Below are 27376 nucleotides of genomic sequence, written 5' to 3' on the forward strand. Positions count from 1 at the left end.
AAAGGTTTGTTCTTTAAAAAAAAGGAAATAGAAAAGGTTATTCTCTATTGATTTCTGTAGTTTTCCAGCTTAGTTTCTCTGATAGAGCAATCTGTGATTGAAATGAAACCACTTAAGGTAAATGCTACTGAGAGATGAATACAGAAAAGTTTCCCTTTTCTACTGATATATTATTGGAAATCGATCTGAAGCACAATAAATACACTGAAAAAGAAATCAGCTGCAAATTGCATGGAAAAGATTCTATTCTTGCAATCTTTTGGTTTTACAAGTCTAGACTAGGGTCTTCTGCCATCACAGCAATCTTTCTTTTTAATCAGTGTAACTTCTAACAATATCCATGGAATGTCAGCAGTAGCTGCCACACAGTGGATGCCATCTTTCATTGACAGAATAGGCTTCTGAACGCTGCCAATTTATAGCCTTGGATCCCACTGCATGATGCTGGAAAATCAACTGAGGATCCCCTTTGAAACGAATAGGAAGAATGCCAGGTGCCAATTTGTTGGTTGTTAATGGCTTAACAACCCTTTATTGGCATGACAGTGAATTTCTGAGTGATTAGTCTTCGTGTTTCTTGCCGCTTTTGGGTGCCAGAGCATGCTAAAGTGGAAAACTTTTTATTTTTACATTGAAAGAAAGATCTTATGGAGAAAAACACCAACAAGGAAGTACAAATTAACTTGATAGGCTTGAAATGAAAAAAGAACAGATATATCTCTGTAAAGGTTATCTGTTCAGACCAGAATATACTCTTAAAAAGCTGGATTCTTGTGTAGGGGTAATGGTCTTTTGAATATTTTATTGACATTTTAGTTTGTGAGTCTTTTGAATGAGACCCCAATCATGCAAAGTTATGAATAATTTAAAAACTGACTTGTCCCACTGAAGAAAATACTTACATCATAGTCCACCAAAATAAATAGTTGAGAATTTTGAAAACATGTTCAAAAGTAAATAAACAAAATTCTTAGGAAAATTTGTGTATTTTTTACAAATATTTTACATAAATACCATGTATTACACTTGTAATTGAAGCAACATTTAAACCTATGTTTTTTACTTAACCAAATGTGTTCTTGTGCGGATTTATAGGGTTAAGGTGCAAGAATGGACTTATCTACATACAAAGCAAGCAATTCAGTGCCTACGTTTTAGTGATTCAAAGAAAAATCCAAAAGCTAAGTTTCTCCAAACTCTGTATATTAGTAAGAAAAAGGCACACTTTTCAGAGAGGTGATCAACAAATCCTTCAGGGTGAACTCAGAGACACCCAAAACATGGAACCACAGAATCACAGGTTGAATCACAGGTTGGAAGGGACATTCAGAGATCATCTAGTCCAACTCCCCTGCTAAAGCAGGTTCACCTAGAGCAGGAACATATCCAGGTGGATTTTGAACACCTCCAGAGAAGGAGACTCCACAACCTCTCTGGGCAGCCCCTTCCAGTTCTGTCACCCTCAAAGTAAAGAAGTTTTTCCTCATGTTTAGATGGAACTTCCTGTGTTCCAGTCTGTGCCCGTTGCCCCTTGTCCTGTTGCTGGGCGCCACTGAAAAGTCCAGGCTGGACGCTGCTCCAGAGACTTGAGGTGTGGGGCTGGGGAGAGTGGGGAGAGAAGAGGCAGCAGCAGGGAGAAATGCAAACCACAGCCACAAATGACTAGCAAAAATGGGTGTGACAGCTCCAACCTCAGTTTCATGGAGAAAAGGAGGAAGCTATAACTCCATTTGATGGTAAGACAGATTAATTACATTTGGTGCGAATCCCCCTACTAGGGGAGGACCCAAAATGGAGGGATGCTTTGTCTTTCGTTCCCTACTTGGTACCGGCAGAGGATAGCTGTTCAAATCAGGGTAGTTCTGGGCACGTGCAGAAATAAAATCTGCAGCTGAAACAACCCAGGGAGATGTCAGAGCTAAAAGTAGCCAGGGAACAGAGGCACTCCTGGGCTGAGGCAGTCCACAGGGAGAAAAAAAGGGCTTGATAAAATCTATGCCGTCAAGCCTATCCTTCAATTTTTTGATATATCATACCTTTTTCTGTGAGTTTTACTTTTTCCAATTAAATAAGTGTTGTATGTTAGGAATCATGCACATTTTTATCAACAAAAAATAGTTTAACATTCAGTTCTCGCATCAGCTATACCAAATTGCTAAAAATGTAAACACGTGGACAAAAAAACCCTAAAAAGCAAATACAGAATCCTGTAGGAATTCAAATGTATTCAAATTTCATCTCCCTGTGATTTTATGACTGCTTTTGAAATGGGCTGCTTTAATTACTTAACATCTGTTACCCAATAACTAAAGGCATTATGTTTCCCTGCGTCATAACAAAAAGATGCCTTGTGTTGCTGAATTCAGCACGCATGGCGCTAAACAAGGTTAACAACCATGCTGAACCTATAGCATTGAAGGCTTGTTCTGGTTTGAAATGTGCCTCTACCTTCTGGGGCTTCAAAACGGCTTCTTCATCAATGGGTGGGTTGAGATGGTTGATTGATGCTTCATTTTTCTATGCACAGAGCTGATTAAATCCCTAGCAGCATCTCTGACAGCTGTGTTAGCGTCCTCCAAAGTTACAGACATATGAGTTCCCAATACAGAATGCATGTATTTGTCTGTCTTGTGGATGTATTCATTTACAGTATACATTTTTCTTTCTTTCCAAGAGCACCGATTGGGCAAAATTTTGTGCACTTCATTAATTTCATATGCTCTGAATACTCTCTTGACTTCACTATTCAGTATCTAGTGTTCATGTCTCTTAAGGATTGGGCAATAAATATTAAATTGTATAAATTACCATACATATGTATTGTGAATTCTTCTACAATAGTTCCTAGTAAATCAACATTTGCCAATAGTCACTTTTAGATTATCATCTAATGTACAGATTTCTCCTCTGAGTCAAAGGAAACTAACTGTAAAATCCAAAATAGCTCTGTATGGGGAAACCTCACTGTTATTACATATATAGTGAATTTCATATGCTCTCCCAGTAGGAAAAAAAAAAGTTTAGATGAAGTTTAGAGTCAGAGTAAATGTAATCTAAAATTAAAAAATATTAAATAATACCAGCACAATCCTGAAACAAAGCATTATAAAATTTGAGAAATCTATTTGTGTTTTAAACTCTAAAAAGGACCAGGCATGTTAAAGTAATGAAATACAGAGTACGTAATCCCTAAAACACATTTTAGCTGTCCTGTAGTTCTGTTTTGAATGTTCTCGAAAAAAATGGTTTAAATTCCTCAAACTGAGATTAGATTAATTTGATTTTTTTTCATCCCTCTTCGTGATTTCACTATGCAGTAAATTACTAATTGGTGTTTGGTCTCAATTCCTACTAATACAGGTTTTGACCCAACATTTCCATTATTAATTTTGGGAGATTTTTTTTTGTCGTGAAGATTTACATGTGCATACTAAACACACTACAACTGTTTGCCATTTTATCCTGTTCAAGGATGCATCCAGAGTTTATTGGTGAAAGTGAGAATGTTTCCCAAAAGAGAACATAAAACGAAAAGCACACAGAGAACTGGTAAAAACTACTCAGATTACACAAACTAATCCTGATTCACCAACCACATTTGTATTTCTGGCCTTTATGCTCTTGGTGTAAGAAGGTTATATATGTAGTAAAATACCCCATACATTTAATATTTCTCATAATATCACTTATAAAATTTTACTTCTGTCTCTTCAGAAGGCTGTAGCTGGGAGAAATAGTATACAAAAGAAATGCTAATTAAAGTACCTTTGGGAGGAGAAAGGAATGAAAGAAGCTGATATTAAATATTAATCATAAGAAACAAGGCTGGAAGATTTTTAAAGGTGGAGGTAAACAACAGTGGGTTGTTTTAATTTGGGATGGCATAGAAGATTGACCTGAACTTTCACGTAGAGGTCCTTCTCTTTTCAAAAGTCACCTTTTTTTCAACTCAAGATGGATGGGGTTTTTGCTTAATTTAAGGAAATTCTGGCTTAATGATAAAGATGCAACTTGGCAGATTTAATGCTACACTATTTTTCAGCTCTCTCCTAAAAAGCATAATCATGTGTTTTATTACTTTTTCTTTCTGTAAATCTGTTCTATTACTGCAATTCTCTGTCTTTAGTAAACAAATTATTTTATCTTTCAGTCTTGTCTAGTAGCAAAGATGCTTCTGAACTACTGACACACAAAAAAGCAATCCTCATCCAAGGCTTTGGTGAATTCTAAAAACAAGGCATTGCCATGCTCAGAGCCTTGCTTTCTAATCGCTCATCCCAATACGTGCAACAGGTAAAATCAGAAAAGCTGCCTGCAATCAGTTTGAGAGGAGGAGGTGTCATCGAACACCTAAAGAGGCGGGTTGTAAGTCTGAATCCCCCATGACACATGATGAACAGTCTATGTTACACACTCTCAGTGGTCTTCATTCCTCAGCCTCTTTCTTCAGTTTCCCGCTACCCGACAACAGGCTTCGCCTAATGGAGTCTTATGTTCACAAACCTGTCACTATTGCCCACGTCCCCGCTCTTCCAACTTTTTAAAAAGACTGCTGGCAACTCTTAAACTTGATATCTGAGATGAGTAAGTTTGCCCTGATGTGTTTGCCAGACGCAGGCAGTGCAACCCACTGTTTTCCAGAGCAACTTAACTTGTCTGTAACCAACCAAGCTGTTTGTACTGGAAAAAGACAGAACAGTAGAGCATAAGCAAGCCTAATGTAATAAGATGCAAAAATGAGAAGTCAGTTACTAGATACGGAAACAATGCAAGGAGATAATAAAAAAATGTGCTCTACTTCAGCTCAGTTTCAGCCTCAGTTTTCTGTTTCAAATTTTTTTTTTTTTCTGTGAATAGGAACGGTCATTATAACACCTTTGACACATTCTCCTAACTATTGAAAGTCAATGGTCAGCTCATCTGCCACGCCAAATTAAAGACATATTCTTCTTTTGAACAGATTTTGCTTTCCCTTCCCCTGGGCCCTTTTCATAACCCAAAGTTGTTAGGATGCAAATTACACTCCAGCACCAGCCCCACCTGTACCCCCTTTATCCTTCCTTACACACCCTTTTAATTAATGTAACTGATATTTATCATAATATTGTACATTATACGATGTAGACGAAAAAGAACTAGTAATACTAAAACCTCCCATTATATTGATTACTCCAGTTCTCTCAAATATCATGATACTACCAAATCTCACAATAGCATTCAAACAGCTAGAGATACTGGTATCACAGGGGGAATGTGAGATGGGATTCCTGGGTTTTTTCCCTTCACTAAGCAACTATACTCTGCAGCCAACCCGCTGGGGCTAGGATCCCGTCCTGGGAGGCTTCCCTCGGTAATGAACACTACAGCAAAAGTAGGATATTGGTATCTGTTGCTTTTTAAACCACCTTTTCCGGGCATCCCCTGGTGAGAGAAGGGAAAGTAAGGCTGTCCCCAGCCACCACATCCTACTGCTAAAGGCAAAGGGCCAAAGAGTAAAACCGAGTCAGGCTCAACCTCCACGGCAAGGACCAAGAATCATTATTACAGATGCAGCATTAGTGCTAACGCTCACTCACTTTGGTATTGCGGCTATTTAGCATCACAATGCTGCCACAGAATCAGCATATTGCCCATCAAAAGGATGAAATGGGCTTTAATTAGGTTTAGGGAATCTGCATTTCCCTTTTGAAATGCTGATTTTCACAGGAGCACCTCTTTTGTCTCAAGACTGAGTTGACGGCTCTCTGGACTTCCTACCCTGACCTTCCACATCCTGCCAGCACGGCAGACCTTATGGTATACATCATGACTACATGACAACTTAGAGCTTTCATAACAAAAGATACTACATATACAGAATTTCTGACAGTGCTATGGTTTGGGTAATGTTGCAGGATTTCTGAAAGGCCGGGTTACAGATTATACCAAAAGATGACTGAAACTAAACTCAGGTAATTTAGTTTCCCCCCTCTGTTACATTTCGGGTACAGGATTGTCACATTCACTTTTAGCTACCGTTTTCATTATGGCAAGTTTATCTATCAGTTCACGCTCAAAAAATCACCTCTTTCAAAGCAGCCGCTGTTTCCCATTGTTGTCAGTGGCAAGAACTCCACCGCTGCTTCAGGAAGGATGCATGTCCCTTATCCTCAAGAGGCCAAAATACCAAGATCCGTTTGGCCTGACTACCTTGCATTTGCAGCAGAAACTCGGGCTCGGATTCACTCAGTTTATTTCCTGATTGCTCAGTTCATTTCCTAATTGATTGTACATGATTCTAAGCTGATGTGCAGGCTCAGCAAATACTGGAGTATGTGTATAGGAGAAGAAATTCTGAGTCCACACTAATGCTAAGCGTAGATGCAAGCACACCTATTGCACAGTGGGAAGGAATGGGATGCAGAAGCCTGCTTGGCTGCATCTCCCAGTTTGCAGTAAATTATATGGCTGATGTCAGTAGGAAAAATATCCTGCTGTCCATTATTAATAGGGATTTAACATCTCACGGAACAAAGCTATATGGGATTTAAAGGCAAATGAACTACAGCTACAAAACCAGTGTCAGAAAACAGAGTGCACCCACTTCTTCACCAGCTTCTGCTTCTACGTATGTCATCACTGAGAACGATAGTTGCAGAATCTCTGAAAATGCTCATTGTTAACAGCGTGGGTGAATGTGGCCCACCAATAGCACTAGAAAGCATGTTATTTTAAAAAGAGAAATTGCAGGAAGCTGCAGGGAGAAAGAGAAGGAGGATTTCCCTTCAATCTTCCTGGGTGAGATAAAAAACTAAATTTCAGTTAGAAACAATAAAAAAAAAAAGTAATTTAAAATACCTCCAAACAGAACAAAGACACAACATTTTGCTGGGTTTTAACTTTGTGAGAAATATAATAAGCATATATTTCATTTCTAAATTTCAGACAAAGCAGGTCACTGTCAAAAATTTCTAGAAGCCCATTCGAAAATGAATTTTAATGCCAGCTAACGATCACACCTATTAGCATGCAGTATCAGAGATACATTTTGTGCCCAGTAGCAGCTGCTATAGTAATTTTGGAGAAGATATATTGCATCCTTCATGAATAACAAAGACAATGAATTCTTACGAGTGAAATTTCGATCAGACTCAGGTGTGAAACGTCTCTGCACTAGCCACGTTATGAATTCATTTTTATATATATTCATGTTATCCAAATTATCTCACCTACCAAACCAGACTACTCACCATTTCCAAATGTGGTGTCCTGTCTATATAGTTTAGGATATTCCATAAGAAATGAGCCCCTGGACTTCATGTGGGAAGCTGCTTCTAGCCTATTCTACCTTTGCGTCCTCTTTCCACTTTTTATACTACACTTTTCATATTCCCTTCATAGAACTGTAAAGCACCCCTCTCTAGCTGTCTTTTATGCCTACAGATTGGTGTTCTTTCTTGCCGAGTTATTACCAGCTACATTCACATTTGTTCAGATGTGAGCATTGCTTTATCACTCTCATAGGTCTTCACCTCCTCCTTTTTAATCACTCTCTATAATCCCTCCTCGTTTTGTTGCTCTTCCATGAGCTCTATGCAATGTATCCACATTTTCTACTTAATCAGGATGTAACTGACATAAATTGTTTATAACCAGACCCCAAACCAAGTAAAACTACTCCAGGATTCATCAACAAACAGGATTTTGCTTAACAGTCTCAGAGGAGGACAAGACAGTCAAACAGACTTTGGTAGTGCTGCAATTTGAAGAATGAAGGAAACACACAGTCACGGGTAAAGCCTTTAAGAGCCCAAGATTTGCAAACAATTCCCAAATACATCTAAAAATTGAAGAAAATAGACCCACCTGCAATTCTCTGTGGATGAGTCTGCTCTTTATAATTCTGTTAATGTATACCTTCTTCCAAGGGTAAAACTGGAAGAAAACTATATGAATCCCAGGATTTTAGCGTTGAGATGTTCAGTTTCATTTTACAAAAAACCCACGTCCTGAAAGCTGCGAAGCTTGAGGACTTATAAGCACTTTGAATCCCAGGATCACAAAAACAGTACAGAAACATTTACATTCCCATCACAAAATTGACACCATCTATGTGTATCCAGTTACTTAATTTAAAGCATCCAGGTCGCGCAGTCCTCTTCTTGGACACCACGGTCTGCCCATATATGCTAAACGGCAGGATCAGGCTCATTCCCAGCCATGTGAGTTATATTATACTTTGAGTGGAATTTATCTCTTCAAAGCCACTCTACTTCAAGCTCACAAAATTAATTACTACACGGAAACATGTCACTTAATAGAATTTAGTCTACTAAAGGTATTTGAGCACTGAATATGTTGCAACACACCTTTACATTTGTTATTAAATACCCCATTACAAACAAAATGTCTAGTTTGAAAATTAAATTCTCTCTGAAAAAGTGGACATTCAAACTGAATATACCCTGCTGCCGATTATTAATGCCTAGTAAACAAAACTGAATTTTTGAAGATTTGATGAGTTCTTGATTACTTTCAGCATTTATTCCAAAATACCCAAAATTCAGATCAGTCTGAATCCCATTTTTTCAGAAGATAACAATTTAGCAGAAGGGGTTATATTCCAAGTCATTAAATTATTATTACTAATTCATGTTAAGCTACTTCTCTGCTACTTACTTGCATGGAGCTACTTAAAAAAAAAAATGCTTGTGCAATGCTCAGCTTTTCCAAAGAGAAGCATTTAAAATACCTATTATTGAATTTGGTTCCTTATATTCAAACAATATATTTGGGAATACTGAGCACACTGTGCAGTAAAAGCCAGATCCTGGAGACCAGACATGGATTTATGGGAAGAAAGGAAGGCTGACAGGCTGCTAATACCTGTCTCCCACCTTTGTTTGCTTAACCCTGACTACAACCTCTTTCTCAGTCTCTCAGGCCGTTTTACCAAGAGCAGGGATCTGAAGAGATGGTGTGACATTTGAAGAGCCAGGAAATCTGTATTCATTCCAATCAACAGCCTTATACTGCAGTCATTTCTGCCTTAGGATCCAGTGAAGGGGAGGGTTCACATCTTTTTCACACTAGAACTGTATTTATTCCAGATATAGTTGATGTGAAACTGCAGTGAGATGGAAGGTATCAGGATCCATCACAATTACCTTACCAGCTATATATACCTATCAGTAAATAGTGATGTGTAATATGAATGATAAATGTTGAGTAAATTACCAAAATGCGAATAAACAAACAAGAGAAACAAGTAGTGCCAAAAGCCCAGCTTCCCCAACTGTATCTGTTCCAGTGGGATTACTTCACCCTATGTCTAGCCTGGCCTTATAGATCAAAAACCCATTACTGTTTGGATGCACTAGGTGTGCTTCCAGAGCACATCTTCCAGTTCAGTCTTGTCTGAAAGGAATCTAGTTTGCATACTGCATAAAGCACGACCAAACACAGTAAATGGATATGATACGTACTACAAAAGCATATGTCTAATTTGAACTGAAATCCTAATTTAGATATATTCACTAAAGACTCACAGCTGGATGTTCCACTCAGGAACAATTGTAGGAGAGTAGCTTTTACGTCTACGAGTTTCAATTGTATTATTTTTTTAATTGTTGTTTTTATTGGCTCACATGGTAACATTTCTTAGTATAGCGTTATTCAGCTCAAAGCAGACAGACTTTTAGCTAAAATCAGAACAGACAGGCACTTGCAGGTCCCCAAGCTGATTAAAGACAACAATCACACTTTTTCATAATCCTGTGAAAGGACCACAGGCATCATATTCGGGACAGTGTTGTTAGTCTTACTGGGGTTGTATGCGGGCTATTTGAACTCCTTGCTTCTGGGGACCTATTTTATCTGTTTCAAGCGCAGGACATCATCCCTGTTTTCCCCTCACCTTACTTTCCTCTGCCTGAGGCATCATCCCTTTATGCTCATGCTATTTGGTCTCAGCAACTTTCTGTTCTGATTCAGGTGCAGCTCAAGGCCAAGTATGGGCAACACTAAAGACTCTTGATACCCCATCACCACTCCAATGAGCAAGCTACATTTCTTCGGCAAAAATGTCAAAAATAGCCTCAAGTACTTGACTTTTACAGAATGCTAAAAGTCATATCTGGTATTCTGTTTGGTTTTTAGAGAAAGTTGGGAGCTATGGGAACATGGAGGAAGATCTTTTCACTTATAATCCCTGTAGTTTTACACAGTAGGAGAGTGGAATGAAAGGTTGTGAATTCTATTTGTAACTTAGTTATAAATGATGCCTTGGGCACCCACTTGAAGAGGAGAGCTCTTTGATTCATTTCCTGTATAGATTTAAGTGTGTAGATAGAACATAGTGCTTATGTTCTATCATAAGCAATGATGGAACAAACGAACACCCATTAAAATGAAGATTCAAGAGTGAGTAAAAAACCCTCACCTAGTCAAACTGATAAAAATTAGGACAAACTTGCCAGTTCATTTGCGTGATGTGACTCTATTTCAGAGCCTCCTTTATGCAGGTAGTTTTGTGCTAATGTGATGATGAAGAGCTGACATAAAATCTGTTTGCAAAGGGGTTGCTAAAAGCATTGCATCAGTTCTTTTAGAATATAAGAAAAGAACTGGAAATATTCTTATAGAATATAAGAAAAGAACTGATGTATTCCTCTCACACAACCATATGGGGATTCCTGAGGACTTCTAAAACTTGAGAAATCCTTACTGCAAGGTTTGGTTCCCTTTTGAGGAATAAATTACAAAAATTCCTCAGACTACTATCGGTTGCACCAGGGATTCATGCAATGCCAGGAAGCAAAAAACCAGAACCCCTAAAATGTGGTTGCGTATTTCAAAAGGACATAAACATCATTTCACAACCAGAAAGACGACCCCACTATCTGGTGTGGCTACAGAACAACACCATCTTGTTACTTTAGCCAGGCCAGTGTCACTAATAGCAGCATTCATTACTCCAGATTTTGCCCAAAATTGAGAAATTAATTTTCAAAGTAACTTGTGTTAAATTCTATGGCTCATGTAGGTATATAAGAGGCCACCTGCAATGACGAACATAGTTCTTACTGGTTTAGAAATACATTAGTTTATACATATGTTAACCTCAGACTAAATTCATTAGGTTTTTGAAGGTTTATTCTCGACGCCATATTCGTTTCAGTAACAAGCTATAATATGTTGTATGCAATACATGTCTGTATGTTCTATTGTGACAGTCACTTTATGATTACTGTCATTTAAAATTGTATTTTAACTACACAAAAAGAAAAATGTAGTTCAACATTATTAAGTACCTTCTTTATCATCACGATGTATGATTGCATCCTGTATCATATCAGCAAGATTAAAACGGACTCGATGATTCTTCCCATGTTTCAGTTTTTTCACGTAGCCCTCCCGTTTCTGGAAAGCTTTTTCTCGTTCGTAGTAGGCCTTTATTTGGTCACAGCGCATCCGCTTCACCAGCCGCTGCCGCTGGCCGAGAGGGAGGGACTCCAGCAAGCACTGCTCAATTTCCATCTCATGGGACCGAAAAACATTACATAGCTGGAAACAGCCTGTAAGAAATTAAAGACAAATACATTTAGATCACGCAACAGCGTGTTTTCAAACGTGCCATGAAACCTCCATGAATTTTCTTGTTGGCCTTTCTAACCATGCGTAAGTCCATCATGTGAGCTCCTCCTACTTGACCAATGCTGACTATAGAGAGTATATATCATTATCATTTACTTTTTGGAAACAACACATGGAACAGCCTGCCCAGGGAGGTGGTTGAGTCACCATCCCTAGAGATACTTAAGAAACGTCTAGATTTGGCACTTCAGGGCATGCTCTAGTGGCAGAGATTGTAGGTTGGTTGGTTGGTGCGTGGGTTTTTTTGTTGTTTTTTTTTCTGTGTGTGTGTGTATGGTTGGATTCGATGATCTCAAAGGTCCTTTCCAACCGTGAAGATTCTATGATTCTATGATAACTAATCCTATTAAATCACTGATGCATTTTTTAAAAGCTAACTCAGTTCATGTAAACAAATGTGAATAGAAAGAGGTCTAAAAGTTAAAATGTGAGACAAGCAAAATATCTAAATAATTCAATGTAATTCAGGTGGCCCGCATTTGCTTACAAACAAGAGACTATTATGCAGAGAAATGGCAGTCTGATGTCCGTGCTTCCTTTTTATTAATTTTCATCTTGCTTTACATTAGCAAATTCCTGTTACTCAGTGAGAAGAAAAATCATCATATCATAATTATAATGAGTTCATTAGCATGCAGTGGGTACTCAGGCAACTATCTTTTAAAAACATCAAAGTCATTTCAGATTCCTAACTATGTGTATGACTGGGTTTGGGTGGGGTTTTTTTTACATTGTATAGAGCCATACAAATGGAATCTTCTAATGAAACTGTCAGATACTGAAATCTTTGCATGGAAACCAATGACAAATGTGTCTTTGATTCAGTTAATCCTAACGTTCATAGCACCACCTTTAAGTTGGATTGCTCTCCTGTTGTTACCGTTAAATGTGTTTTTTTAAGTGACATTGCAATAACAGTGATGTTCTTTTCCAGTATGTTCTTGTCATGGTTTAACCGCAGCTGGCAACTAGGACCATGTAGCTGCTCGCCCACTTTTCTTCCTACCCCCAAGAAGGGTAGGGAAAAGAGGGAGAAAAGGAGGGGAAAGGGAAAAAACCTCTTGGGTTGAGATAAAGACAGTTTAATAGAACAATAACAGAAAAGGAAAATAACAATAATAATGGTAAAAAAAATATAGAGGATGAAGTAAGACAACACAAGTTGCTCTCACCACTCAGGGATTGGTTGCCCAGCCTATTGGGAGCAGTGATTGTGGATCCCTCCCCCCGGCCAACCCCCATTTATATACTGAGCATAACATCTATGGTATCGAACATTCTACTGGCTAGCTTCTTCTGTCAGTGCTCCTCTCAGCTTCTATAGGAAGCATGAATGCTCAAACTTCTTCATATGGGAGCAAGGTGGCCAAATTTGTAATTTCTAAGAACTGCCAGCAGACAGATGAGAGAGGTTTTCTCTCCTTAGTTTGATGGTAGAGCTCTTGAAGGGGATGTGGACTCAAGTCACATTGGGCAGTTAAGAAATACAAAAATTAAGCACTACTGTGCAACTTTAATTAGGCCTGCTTTTGTATATCCATTTTGCTGTAATTACATCATCAAAGGACCCCTACCTCAACCAGGGCACTAACTGAGCAGTGCTGACTAAATGACCACGTTGTTTTCTCCTTGTTGCTTGACATATGTCTAATCTACTGAATACCATTCAGACCCTTCTCTGAAGGCATAATTAATAATTTCCCAACAGGCTTTTGTAAAGCTCACATCATAGCACATAAATGCTTCACAAATATTTATTTATTTTCATTAAAAAAGAGGGATAAAAGGGCATTCTCATCTACATTATCTACTGAAGAACTGAAAGACAATTATTTTATTTTAAAACCATTAATTTAGGATGTGTAACTCAAGAACTCTATATTCATTTCTTGAAGTTTTTTGTTTTGCTTTAAAGGCGTAGTATTCTATAAAATATTATGTATCATAATACCATAATAAAATGCTACCAAAGTGACAGTCATAGGTCTGCATGCCAATCACTCTATAATTTATATCTAATACATTATTTATTTGTTATATTATTTTCTATTTTTATATTATAAATTATATATTGTATTCTATTGTATATTCTATTATATATAATATGTACTCACTATGAATTAGAACCCAAGGCCTCAAACCAGAATTCCCAAAACTGAGGAGCATACATTTATGCAAAAAGTGCCCAGAGTGTTTTGTTGAGAAACTCCATGACAGATGCAGACACAAAATACAATTCTACAGGTCAAGTTCAGTCAGCTTATTTTAACATAGGCTACCCTTCCCCTCCCTATAATTTCTGTTCCTTTCTTAGCATGCTCTTCTAGTTAGAAGAAAATGAGCTGTCAAACTAAAAAACTGGAAACAAGTATTGGCCTGCATTAAGCCAAAACACAAACCCTTTCTTTTTTTCATGTCAAAAGCCAACAACTCCTTCTGTATAAACCAAAATTTTCCATTTGACCTTAAATGATATGTTTCATTTCTGAGCACAAGTCGGAAAAGACAAGGAAATGAAAGGGTAGCTCTGTAAAGCTGCAGAAGATGTAACTTTATTCCCTGCTTCAGTCCCAGTGTTCAGAGCATTCGATCAAACAGATCTGCACTCTGACCATCCTCAGCCCGGGGCAGTTTGTGACTCCATCTCCTTTCTGTCGTGATAGGACTGGGGAACGAGCAAGCTTCAAATCTTCCCTAGTAGAATTGTTCTGCTTTGTATAAAATATTACAGTACCTATGTCCTAATCCTACACAGTATTTTTGGCTTGTAAGTCTCTAAACTTATACCCTAACACTTCTAAATCTGGGTATAGTGCCCGCCAGCCAGGCTCGCAGCCTCAGGGAGAAAACCAGCTTGCTGTGTTAAACCATGTTGGACAATGCAGCTAAGAGTCCAGCTGAACAAGAGTTTTACCTCTGCTCTGTTCCTTCCTTCTCTTTTATGAAGTGAGGAAGGAGCAGCCGTGCACTGGGGATCCGACAGGCAACAGCTGAAGTTGCTGTCTGTATCTGGAAAACTCAACTGGGAGTGAGAATTGTTGCTGTTGTTTTAGTCTTAGCTGTAAATCAGCACTGTTTGCTGACAACAGACTTTAATTGTGTCTTTGTTTTTCCTCAGCTTAGCTCACGTGCAGCCTCTGCTCTGGGCTGGCAGTGTTCGCTGCCACATCACAACTGAGACTGGTGCAAGCTGTAGGACACCTTTGCTGTCACAGTGTCACAGTGCTCTGCTCCTCCAGGGTAAGAAATCAACCAAATTAGCTTAATGTACTGGTCAAATAGAGCACATCAAAGATGAGCTCACACAGCCAGATTCCAGCATCAGGAAGGATATGGCTGGCTTAGTTTCCCCTGCCTCTCCGCTGGGATGACTTTCAGCCTGCATGACTGCCATCTATTTGCTCCATGAAGAATAGTGCTTGACTGCCAGAACTGGCCTCACATAGTGGTTTCCAGCGTGTGGCCAGAGTCAAACAATTTGGGCAGATTGAGAAGAGGACTCTTAATCCACTTGGTCACTGGTCTCAGCTATGAAGTAATGAGTTGCAGATGGGATTTTTTTTCTCTCGGCATGTCTGGAACCTGATACATCCCAGATGAGATCAGTATCTGACTGGATATAATGGCTGCAGGTCAGCAGCCTCGTTAGGTTAAGCCTGGATTAAGCAACATAGTATAGATGCAGACAAGGCAAACTCTCTGAATAAATCTTTCAGATGTTCATCTTTAAGGCATGCAACGTTCAGTCCCGGTTTTTGAACCCTGCAGATCTCTGCTCTGACTGTGCTGGACTAGTGAAGCATGGGGAACCGCTGATGGCACAAGAGGCAGAGCTTCCTGGCTATCGCCCCGAGAGAGCTGGACTCAAACCCAGAAGGGTTATAGACATGCTTCTAGAGAAAATTTTGGGGATGACTTAGTGACACTTTGAGCAGAGGGTTAATAACCAACATCGGATCAGGTAACCGTGTCTTGTCCAGCAGTCTTGAAAATCTCCACCAATGGATTCTCCACGTTCTCTGAGTAACCTGTTCCAGTTACTACATTGCCTTCTATCAAAAACACCTTGTTTTTTTTTTTATTTTTTGGCTGCCATAACTCCTTCTCACTACTGTCACTACAGAGAAGAGTTCAGCCTTATCATTTCTGTAATTATCCTGGTAGCCTTCTGTTGCCCTCACTCCACTTCCTCAATGTCCATCTCTCACTGGGCGGACCAAGACTGCACACATACTTGCAGGTGCAGCTTCACTAGCCCCAAGTAGAAGTGCACAGTGACTTCCCTCAGTCTGCTGGCCATTCTCCTCCTAATATAGCCCACTGTATGGTTCGCCTTATTTACAGCCAGTGTGCAGGGCTGGCTCCCTTTCAACTTTGTGTCTGCTGTAACCCCTGCATCCTCTTCCACAGAGCTCCGGCTTAAGTCAGTCAGTTCCCAGCCTGTGCCAACGCATAGGGTTAGTCTGTCTCAGGCACGAAAATATGCACTTCCCTTGTTGAACTGCCCGAAGTTTCCGTCAGCCCAATCCTCAGGATTAAGCTCTACCATTCAAACTATGCCAACCGCTCTGTCCTAATTGAGCATTGCCAACAGCAGCAACAGCTTCAGCTGTAAAGAAAACCCCCAGGAAAAAATAGCTGCTAAAATCCACAACTTTATTAGGCGGATGTAAACTGCTACTGTTTAGAGCCTGACAATTCAGCTACAGCCAGGCTTGAAAGAGAAGCTATTGCAGCCTCCTAAAGGGTAACGTGTGCAGCAGGTCTGTCCATCCTTTTCCATATATGACAAAAATGGAACAAACCACCACACTGAACTTGTACAAGAACCTTTTATGGGGCCCATTCATACAGCAGAAGACATATGGAAACCATGATCTCAACCAGAGATGGTTTTGAGTATGCTAGTCAGGAGGCAGTGTGGCAACATGAGGAAGGGTTTGTGGGCAGGGAGAAAGATTGCCTTCTGTATGAATTTGCATAAAAGTTTGTATCTCATTATGTAAGATATCATATTTGAAGTTTTTTTCATATGTTTCTTGCCTCAGCGTATAACAAATTACAGTTATGTACAGCGATTTGATAAGGTCACTGTGACTGTCATGGTATATTGCACTGAATAACTCATCAGCAGTGTCTCCACCAGAACAGTGAAAAAGCTTACCAGGGCATTATGTATTTAATGAGATGCCCTGGACCAAAACGACTACAATAAACGTGATTGTCGGTATGTATCTGTTTTTAAGGTCTGTATCTTCTGTATAAATACACAATATAAAAACCTTTATGAAACACTGAAATATCAAAAATAGAGATCCTTTTATTATATCACATTGGTTATTAACTAGCACAGGACAAAGGAAGTCACTACCTCTGTAACTAACAGGAAAAAAAAAGTTTTGAGGATGCTTGCTAGTGTAGAGTTGCTTCACTGAGCTGTGATGTAGAGTTGCCACCCTGAACCACTAGAGAAGAAACATTGCTAGAAAATAACCTGTTCATAAAATTGCAGTGATTTACTCACAATTGGACAGAGTGCCAACTGCATTACAGCACAAATTACGAGCTTGATCCTTCCTGTACAAACAAGAGATTTCTGAGTAAAAAGGAACTGCTTGCTTTGAATTGTCACTTGTTCTCACTGTGAAGGTGAGAGAAGGAATATTTTGTGGCAATACAAGCACAAGGTCCTGAACAACAGGAAGAGCTTGGGAAGGGTGATGGGACATAAACAGAGAGGAAGAATGCGATTGCTACAGGCATTTTCTTCCATCTCCTGCAGGAGATTTGAGCCCAAGAAACTTCACAGTATGTAGGAACATCTTTGCCTTACCCCTTTTTCAGAAACCGTATTGATACAGCTTTCCTTTATATTTCCTGTTCTTATGGCTTTATGACACTTGCTCTGGCGTTTAAATTGGGAGTCTAGTCACCCTAAAAAAATGCATCTCAGATGGTAACTCACATTGCTGGGCGCTGATTATGTTCCTATCTAATATGGATCGTGCCAGGAGGCATTTCCAAAATGTAAAGGTGAATGCCTACACACACGTTCACACAGGGACTACAAAAAAGTTTGCCACTGTGCTCATACGTATTGTATTTTGATTTCTCATGTGATATAAATATTTGCTGTTGTGATTCAAAGAAGTAACTACTCCTAGACCTCAGGAATACTGTGGTTTCAAAGTATGGCTAGTTAGAAACCTTGCTCTTCATTAAAGGCACACACAACACCAAACTGCTCACATTGCTTAACGCAGCAAGCATCTCAAATAAGGTGACACAGAATTATGGTGCATAATGCTTAAAACTACAATTATGCAAACACTAAGACACATGCTTACCTTTATTTATGTAAACATTCATGTTGATTTTTACGATATTTTAAACAATGAATAATTAAGCTTCTGGGTGTTTGAAGGACTATGGTCTTTACAGCATAGAAACAAAATATAGAAGGCTTAAATTAACTGGAAAAATGGCAATCTGAGATTCTGACAATGTATCTACTTGAGATTGCTACCTAAACAATATTCTTTAAGCATCTTAATCTCATTAAAGGAAAAAGGGTAAAAACTTCTCTGAAGCACACACAGTGTTTAGCATGGGTCCTCTGACACTCCAGCTCCAGTCTTGGTCTGCTCTTGCTAAAGGTCAGACCCTCTTCCTAACTACAATTAAACACCTACATTCTTATTTAGATACCCGAAATTGTCCTGAATTTCAGAAAGATAAAATATTTGAAAATTTCAACAACTTCAGTGAACTGTTAAATAGATTAGCATTCATTAAACAACAAAAAAAGCCATTTTTTAATAAATGTTGTACTATCACATGACACTTTTAAAGGTGGATAGCTAAACATATTCACAGTACTAACAATGATATGTGGGAAAAGCATGCAGTGAGCAGCGAGTCCTTTGGCACTTACAGACCAACACAGGCGGACGGTGTAAATCAGTGCAGCTTCATCCAGTTCAAAATGCTGCATTAATTTACACCCCATGTTTGATAACAGAAACCAGACCAGAAACTGGAGCACTGACCCTTTCAGTAATGCACTTTGCTGTTATACATAATGACTTTACTATACATGATGATTTTCTGCTACTAACAATGTATTTTATTATTTAAATTTATTATATTAAATTAGAAATAATATTTATTAGTATTTATGCAACTGAACTGAATTCCATATGAAATCAGTGAGACCAATACAATAGCCTAACTGAAGTTATGGTGTTGGGACCACAGATCAATGCATTTTTTAGAGGTGCCCTCTTCAGAAATCAAAAGCTATTATGTATCGTCTACTGATCTTCCAGTTTCAAAAAGAAATACTTCTTACCCACAAAAGGGGCTAGATTAGTTTAAATCCATCTCAAATTGCAATGTTAAGGTCAGTATCAAAATACTTGGGTTTGAAAATCCTGTGTTCAGTGCAGGGAAAATTACTTACCATTTGAACAGCCTCTCCATTACGTTTATTAAGCTGCAACTGAAGCGTGGTGCTTGGAGCCACTTAGCCTGATTTTAACAGCTAAAGCGTTTCCATCAGGTCAGTAGCGCTCTGCTCACTGTAGCAATGGGCTTATTCCTTTCCTTTTTTTCTTGGTTCCCCTCCCCACCCCACAAGCAGATAATCATGAGGGAGCAGTATAAATGTAAACTATTTACTTTGTAAAGAATGTAAATTATTCAATTAATGCCAAGTCTTCTCAGAATAAATGACATTGCAGTAAAGGAGCTGATGTGCTTCTCCTGTTATTGGCTCCACAGAGCTTCTTTTGGGTGTAATTACAAAGTTAGGGTTCTTAAATGACATGATATCCAAAGCTTCCTCGTTTTCTGCTTAACACCCAACTCTGTCTTTGCTGAAGAGCAATCCTGAGCGCATTCAAGCAACCGTCCTCTTACAATACCCCACTCCTGTACGCTGCTCTTCAAGAGCCTTTCGATGTGACTAGACTGGTAAGCAGGAGCTGCAATCAATTTCCAGCTTGATACCACGGAAAAGTTACTTATCAGACACTATTAATCAACTCTACAGGCTTTCTAATAGACTCTATTATCTATCTATCAGCAATTCAGTGAAGTTACAGTGGCATTCTCTAAAAATTTATTATATTTGAATCAAAGAATCAACCAGTTTGGGATCTTGCTTTCATAGTGATAGAAGAGAGCCTGAATAAAAACAAATCAAATAAAACAGAGGGCTCTGCTTTGTCATTTGTGATTTATGTCATGTAGTAGTCTGTAACATATGGATATTTTATGTTCTAAGTAAAAGTCATTAACTGTGTGCCGGCCTATTCCATAAATGCAGCTAAAGTGCCTGCCCATGCATTGCACTTCAGTGTAATAAAACAAAGGTTTCAAATCCATATGTAAGGGGTTCTTCCCATGTTTTAGAAAAAAATATCTTTATTATTTTCTTTTGCCTGTCTTGAAGCACAGGGAAGTCACAGGTCTGAATAATCTGAGAGGAGCTGTGTATATCCCAGAGCAGCAGTCCTCATCTGTGGATCACACCCAGAAACTACATGAATGCAAGCAAAATGGATAGACACCATCTGCTTGAGCTCATACCCTTTCTTTTGGTAAAGCTGCTGTCTCCGGATCCTCTCTCTGCTGCTGTCATCCTTCTATACACCCTTGGAGGATGAGACAAAGGTGCAGTCTGGATTCCCACAAACCACAGTATACCTCAAGTAAGTTCTCCCGCAAACGCCAGAACCTTTTGTGAGACAAACTAAAACACCATTGTCTGCTCTGGAGCACTGGAGTTTCCAACTGGAAAGACTGCAGACTCTCAGAGATGAGTAAAACACATGCACCTTCTCATACAATATTCCAGATAATTGATCTTTTAGGAGATCAAAGTCTGTCCTCAAGCTGGATTTAGGGCTGTATTGTAGCAACTCCGAATAACGACTGTCCAGACAATAGGCTGAAACACTACCTACTGTTCTTCCCAACTTTAAGGAAGGCTTTTGAGCAATTGGTCCATGAAACTTGGGATCCAGTATCCCCTTACTAAAAAGAAAAAAAATAATGTTGGTTTTGGATTCCTCTATTCTAGTACATAAAAGATGGGCAGGAAGCAATCTCTGGCTCGCCAGTTAAGTGTTACATACTGGCTCATGTTCACGTGGTGAAGGTTCATGCAAAACAAATGAAACATATCTAGACTGCATAGCATATGGTCCTAATTCTCCTGTGATTATCATGCTATGCTGTTGTGCTGTAAAACAGAATTATCTTTTTTTGTGGCTTCTAAATTCACAGTGTCTAAAGTGGAGACTGCACCTTAACATAGCAGAAAGGAATTTTACAATGTAAGAACAAAGGTGTTTGTATACGTTCTAGTAAGGGGCAGGAGAGTATGTGTAGGCAGGGAACAGTATTTGAGTCTACAATGCCTTTTGAAATAGATGGAAGATTTGACAGGGCACAGAGCGCATAATCTGTGGGAATTTCATCCACCCTATCTATTGGGAGAGGTCTCTAGATATTGTCCATAGCCTTTGCCATAGAGAGGGGTAGTGGGAGCTCTTCAAAACCAAGCCAGCGAGCTAAATAACCATCCTATAGACCATCGGAGGTCCAATGCCTTTTCCTCTTTTTTATGAAGTGCAGACAGACCCTTTGAAGCTTTCCCTACAAATGCTGTCTGGCCACCTTATCTTTATTTCTGCTTGCAGTGAGGTAAGTGGTGCAAAGGGCAATTCTGCATGGCGATGCATTTCACCCAACAAGGAACGTACTTAACAGTAGGTTTAAATTTCCTTGTGACATACTTGAGACTACTTGGTATCTTCTGTGACAAGAGATTCAATGTCTATTAAGCTAACCCCGATACCCATGTACCAGAAAAGCAAGATTATCATTTCTAACCATAATGAAATATTTGTACAACATTCCTAGGCAATGTAGTACCAAGCACTGCTCACCTGTCATGATTAACCTGGTTTTGAAACATTTTCTTGAAACTGGGTAACAGGTTTGGAAATGATGATGGGAAGAAAAAAAGAAAAACTAAAAGATGCACACACATTCTCAAGTAACATCATCATGCAGACTTTGTCTCCTTAGGAAAATCAAAGCAAAATATGCTTAGATGTTTCACAAAGATTAACAATATTATTCCTAAAGCAGCTACTTTTAATTCTTTTTTTAAGAAAGTCCCCATGTCAGAATCGGAAGAGAGAGTTTAAATTAATCAGAAAGCAACAGTCATCTGATTCAAACTGTCTGCACTAACACATTTTTTAAGATATATCTATAAATATGCAAGTTAGAAGAAAAACTAAATTGGCTGTTTGAGCTAACACTTACAATCTTTTGTTCACTTTTGGACCTCTGAATTTACGTCACTCATTATTTGGGACTTCCAGAAGCAAGCAATGTATACTTGTTAGATTAATATAAAGCACTTAAGGCTTGTCACTCACAAAGCCTTTGAGAGAATAACATCAACATACTTGGTTATATTTTAATAATCTAAATTTCTATAAATCACACCACCAGGAAGTAAAACTCCAGAAGCTCCAAATCAGAAGACCCAATGAGAGCAAAGATGATCTGGGCTTGCCAGATTACAATAAAAAGACAAGAACGAAGAGATGAGAAGTCCTCTAGGAAAAAAAAAAAAAAAAAAAAATCTCCTTTTAGTCCTTAAACAAACCTGGCTGTCTTTATTTGCCTGCAATGCAAAACTTACGAAGTTGCAACTAAGCTGTGAAGATAAGAGTTATTTCCTCACCGTGCAGTAAATGGAGATGTAATAATACATTCATCTCTAGTCCACACTTTCAGATACAGGACAGAGAGGAGGGGAGGACGTGCATCTGGGAATGGATGCACTGGAAAATTCTGCCTGCCATCACGGTACAATATAAAGGGCTTGTTACTCAGACCAAGGACACTCAGATCGCAAGTGATGAAAAACATTAAGACTGTCGCTGGTACTTGTAAATCTGCAATTTTGAAGGGTGTATTAACATAGGTGCACAGTGAGAGGAAGCTAAAAAAATTACAGTTGCTATGCCTCAAAGGTACTGAGAAAGCTGAACAGCAGCAAAACCAACCATTTTACTGTAAATTATCTGAACAAAGAAACAAAAAACCAGACTGTTTCAAAACCTGGGGCAGTTCTTTCATCACAGACTTTCTCAGATATAACTATTTAGGCTGCAAATATGCCAGGGATCAAGAGGCATACAATATATGAGAATTACAGAAAACACAGGAGAAAAAACACATAAAACAAAATTTGCAAAAGCCTGCATGCAGCAAAATTAGTTTTAAAAAGGAAAAAAAAAAGGAAAAGGTACATGTGGATCAAAACAAAGAGGATATTCAGTACCATACATCAAGTTGTCAAAAGCCAAAAGGGAAACAGTGGTTCATAGACCTAACCATAAGGACTGGAAAGCGCACAGGAAAGGAAATCCTGTGCCAAGTGGACTGTGGTTCTACATGCAATTTAATCATTTACAGAGATTACTGTAAAGTAAAAGCAGATGGAAAGCTAGTTTGCAGCACAGTGGAGCTAACAAAAATTCTGCAGCAGAGCTAATATGTGGGCCTTTGGTCACTGCTCAGTGTACATCAAGGGACTGCCATCTCAGTTTTCAAATAGCAAAAGGATTGGAAACAGGCCCTCCTCCTTTCTGCAGAAAAGGCAACTTATCTGGAATATTGCATTCAATTCTAGACAGTCAAATTGGAGCAGTTCAAAAGAAACCACCACAAATGGTTCAGGGGCCTGAGGGACTGATTTATGAGGAAAGATGAAAAGAATTAAATATGCATAGCTTAGCTAAGCAGTGACTAAGGAGAGACAAGTTAACCGAAATTTGAAGGGTGAAAGGGAAAAAGAAAGGTTAGATAGCATAAAAAGGAGGGGAATTTGGAACAAGAAAATGCATATAATATAGTGTAAATTTCGGCAGAGTACCAAGATAAAAATAACACACATGGATGAGATTAACAGGCAAAACTGCAAGCTTCCTTGTTTGGTATACTGGGTGAAAAGCCGCACAAAGGCCCGAAGGTGGGCACAGCAGTCCAATGTTTCTGGCACTCAGGGCAGCTGGCTCGTTTGGCACCTCCAGATGCCCTGCAAAGTTCTGTAAAGACAACCCTCCAGTAAAGTGGAGAAGCAACCCAGGAAACTTTCTGGTATGTAGAGCTACACCACCGGCACCTGAAAGACTTCCCTCCCTTACTCCGGGGGGATAGTTACTGGGTACGTCCCAGCTAAGCCTGGGCTATGGTTAGAATAGCCAGGACAGTTGCAGGTCTGAGCTGGATCTCCAGGGATAAGTGAAAATGAAAGCGGGCTGAGCAGCTGTCCTGACAACAGAGTTTACAATAGTCTGTCAAGGTCACCTTCCACATCTACCATCCAGCATTATACCCGTGGTCACAGAATACTACGGTACACCTGCACTGGCACATACAACATAAGGAAAAGAAGTGCAGAGAATCACTGTCAAACTTGCTTGTGAACACGCACAGCAATACCACTTCTGAGTTAAGTTAAAACGGGGAAATCCGCTTGATCATTTGCCTGAAGGAGAGGAAGAAGAACAAGAAAGAGGAAGAAGCAGCAGCTGAACAGCTCCATCTTATCTGACAAACTGAAAAAAAGCACAGTGTCAATGGATGGGCTCCTAGCTACATGAAACTTCAAGTTTCTTCACTGAGGAAATAACGAGACAAACATGAAAAATGCTTCAAAGCTATTGAAGAAACTGAAGTAGAAATCAAACAGAAATTACTATTGCAGCTCCAACACTATTGCTTAGCAGACAGAAAAAGTGTCTTTCAAAGACTCAATAAATCTATATATTAATTGGTGATCAGGAGGAATTACCTATGTCATTTACATTGCCTTAAGAGCTTTACTTTTCACAACTGCCTATATGATTTACACATACCACCTCTGTAACTAACACCATTAGTGCTGCAGCTAACAAAATCAAATAATTGTGCCCAAAGAAAAGCACCTGAAAAACAAGGTATTCATTTCATCTGCAATCTCAACTTAAAATTTCTCCTGTTTCACATAAACTGCGTGCTGAGTAATGGATAAATTTTTTCACCTATTTTCTGAGAGCCTCCTGCAATAAGCTACTTAAAGACAACTATACTACTCTTTCCCCAAAGACTGAAAAAAGAGGAAATTTCCACATGCCTGCCTCTCTCCTTCCTTCTCCTCAGCTTAGATGTCAACAGTTACAAAACTTTTACAGGAGAAATCTTTGATTCCTTATATAGTAAAAGGATCACATTTGAAAGCCACCGATTAGTTTTCAAAATATGACCTTAGTAAATCGCTCTGTTTTCTGTAGATGTCTTTACAAGGTCCTATACATATTTTATATGTCATGCTTCATAACAGGATTTGCACCGAATGGGACCACAGCAGGACCCCACCAGCCTGAGGTGGTATGGCCCAGATCTATTGCCTGTCTACACGCTCTGAATATCACTTCGACCTCTTCTGGAAAGTCATAGTGCTTAGAGAGACATTCATAATAGGCCAAAGATATCAGACTCCGTGTTTTCCTTCTTCCCAAGAATAACATTTTCTGTTTTAAAATCAACTATGAAGTAAAAGACAGTAAAGCACATTTTCAAGTAGAAACCCTACAGGAACATCTGTATTCTAGCTGGGTAAAAACCTAATAATAAACGACCAAATGTTCTTCCACTTCTGTGATGTGCCCTCCTGTCCACACTCCTTGCCTTTCTTACTGGCCAAATAGAGATTAAAATGGACTACGTCCCAGCTCTCTGAATGGCCTTACAGATGGGGCAACTTATCAGGGATAGTCATCTTTCAGTGTACAAGAATGGCACTGGCAAGGAAAATAGATTTGGCGATACTACTTGCATTTGTGTTTCTGCAGGTTACAGCAGACTGACCTGTGTCGTCTGTCACCTGAGGGTACGTCCAGTGGTCAAAATACTAGAACTTGAAGGTTTCCTTTAGCAGGTCTTATTTTGCTGTTGTTTGCACTGAAGGCAGTTGCTTGATAGCAAACAAATGGTAAATACACCTTTTGATAAACAATCAAACAATACTTTTTTTTTTAATTTGGTGATGCTCCTTTATTATTAAAAACTTTGCATTAGGACAACCCTTTATTTGTTCCCAATCAAACTAAACTTCTCTTGACTTAGTTGTTCTCCATTTGTTTGAGAACAAATTAGAATTACTTCAACTTAAGATTTTATTTGCTTTAAAATAACTATGTTTATGGTACCGGCTGATGAAAAGCTGGACATGAGCCAACAGTGTGCGCTTGCAGCCCAGAAGGCCAATTGCGTCCTGGGCTGCATCAAAAGAACTGTGGCCAGCAGATCCAGAGAGGTGATTCTGCCCCTCTACTCTGCTCTGGTGAGACCCCACCTGGAGTACTGTGTCCAGCTCTAGAACCCTCAGCACAAGAAGGACATGGACCTGTTAGAGCAAGTCCAGAGGAGGGCCACGAAGATGCTCTGAGGGCTGGAGCACCTCTCCTATGAAGACAGGCTGAGAGAGTTGGGGGTTGTTCAGCCTGGAGAAGAGAAGGCTTCGGGGAGACCTTATAGCAGCCTTCCAGTACCTGAAGGAGGCCTACAGGAGAGATGGGGAGGGGCTGCTTGCAAGGGCATGTAGTGATAGGACGAGGGGCAATGGTTTTAAACTAGAGCGGGGTAGGTTTAAATTAGACATTAGAGAAGAAGTTCTTTACAGTGAGGGTAGTGAGACACTGGAACAGGTTGCCCAGAGAGGTGGTGGAGGCCCCATCCCTGGAGACATTCAAGGCCAGGCTTGATGAGGCTCTGAGCAACCTGATCTAGTTGAAGATGTCCCTGCTGACTGCAGGGGGGTTGGACTGGATGACCTTTCAAGGTCCCTTCCAACCCAACACTTTCTGTGATTCTATACCGTGGCAATTTTGATGCGTATATTAATTTCATTATCTACAAGTATTTTCTCCTTGCTTTTACAACTTACCAACTGTGCAAAATTTACCACAATGCAGTATACTAATTTGCCTGAAATGAGAAAGTAAAGGAATTATTATTTGGATGAAGAAGTTACTTCAGGAGTGAAAATAAGTTCCTTAGCCTCAAAATTTTGACAAACTTTGTGGGGAAAAGTGGCTCTATCACTACAATTTCACATTTAGAAATAGCAAGGTTTGGTTTAGTTTTAGTTTTTTTTCTTTTGCTGTTCTCTGTTCTTGCAGCAATCTTAAAAATGTAATATCAGAATCCTGAAGCTTCATGCATGCTGTGCCAATACAGTGAGAAAATATGATACTTTGACCTTTACAATCTTCTTTCATCTTATTTTCAGGGTGGCTAGATTTCTTTGCTGTCTGCAGAATCACTATATTAGAAGAAAAAAGCATTCCAAATACCAAAAATATAAGAGATTTCTTAATAATTTCCTTACAAGTTCACAGTAAAGTTCTCCACAGAAAATGCGGCTGCTTCTCTCTCATGACAGACTCTTTACAGTGGGAAACAAAATGATGACATCAAAATTATTTTTGGGATGACTGTAATTTCCATTAAAAATACTATAAATAGAATTTATTTCTAGTTGAATATGAAGTTGGAAAACTTGTAGCCTTCAATTATCTGAGTTAATATTGCTACTCTTGCTGTTATTTCAAACTGTATTTTTTCAACTACCAATTTAATATAAATCCTGATCTTAATACGACTTCCA

At 39.1% G+C, this 27376-nt stretch overlaps 1 protein-coding gene across 4 annotated transcripts in view; it reads right to left on the reverse strand.

Annotated features, from left to right (window-relative positions):
- MYO16 (myosin XVI) overlaps positions 1-27376 on the reverse strand; it is a 400883-nt gene that overhangs the window by 288054 nt on the left and 85453 nt on the right. For all 4 annotated transcript variants that reach the window (XM_074561661.1, XM_074561651.1, XM_074561671.1 and 1 more), the window contains one exon: positions 11292-11555. In XM_074561661.1, the coding sequence (XP_074417762.1) occupies positions 11292-11517 (226 nt within the window). In that variant the 5' untranslated portion in view covers positions 11518-11555. The remainder of the gene's footprint in view (positions 1-11291; positions 11556-27376) is intronic.

The sequence above is a fragment of the Larus michahellis genome, chromosome 1 (assembly GCF_964199755.1).
Source record: "Larus michahellis chromosome 1, bLarMic1.1, whole genome shotgun sequence".
Classification (NCBI taxonomy): Eukaryota; Metazoa; Chordata; class Aves; order Charadriiformes; family Laridae; genus Larus; species Larus michahellis.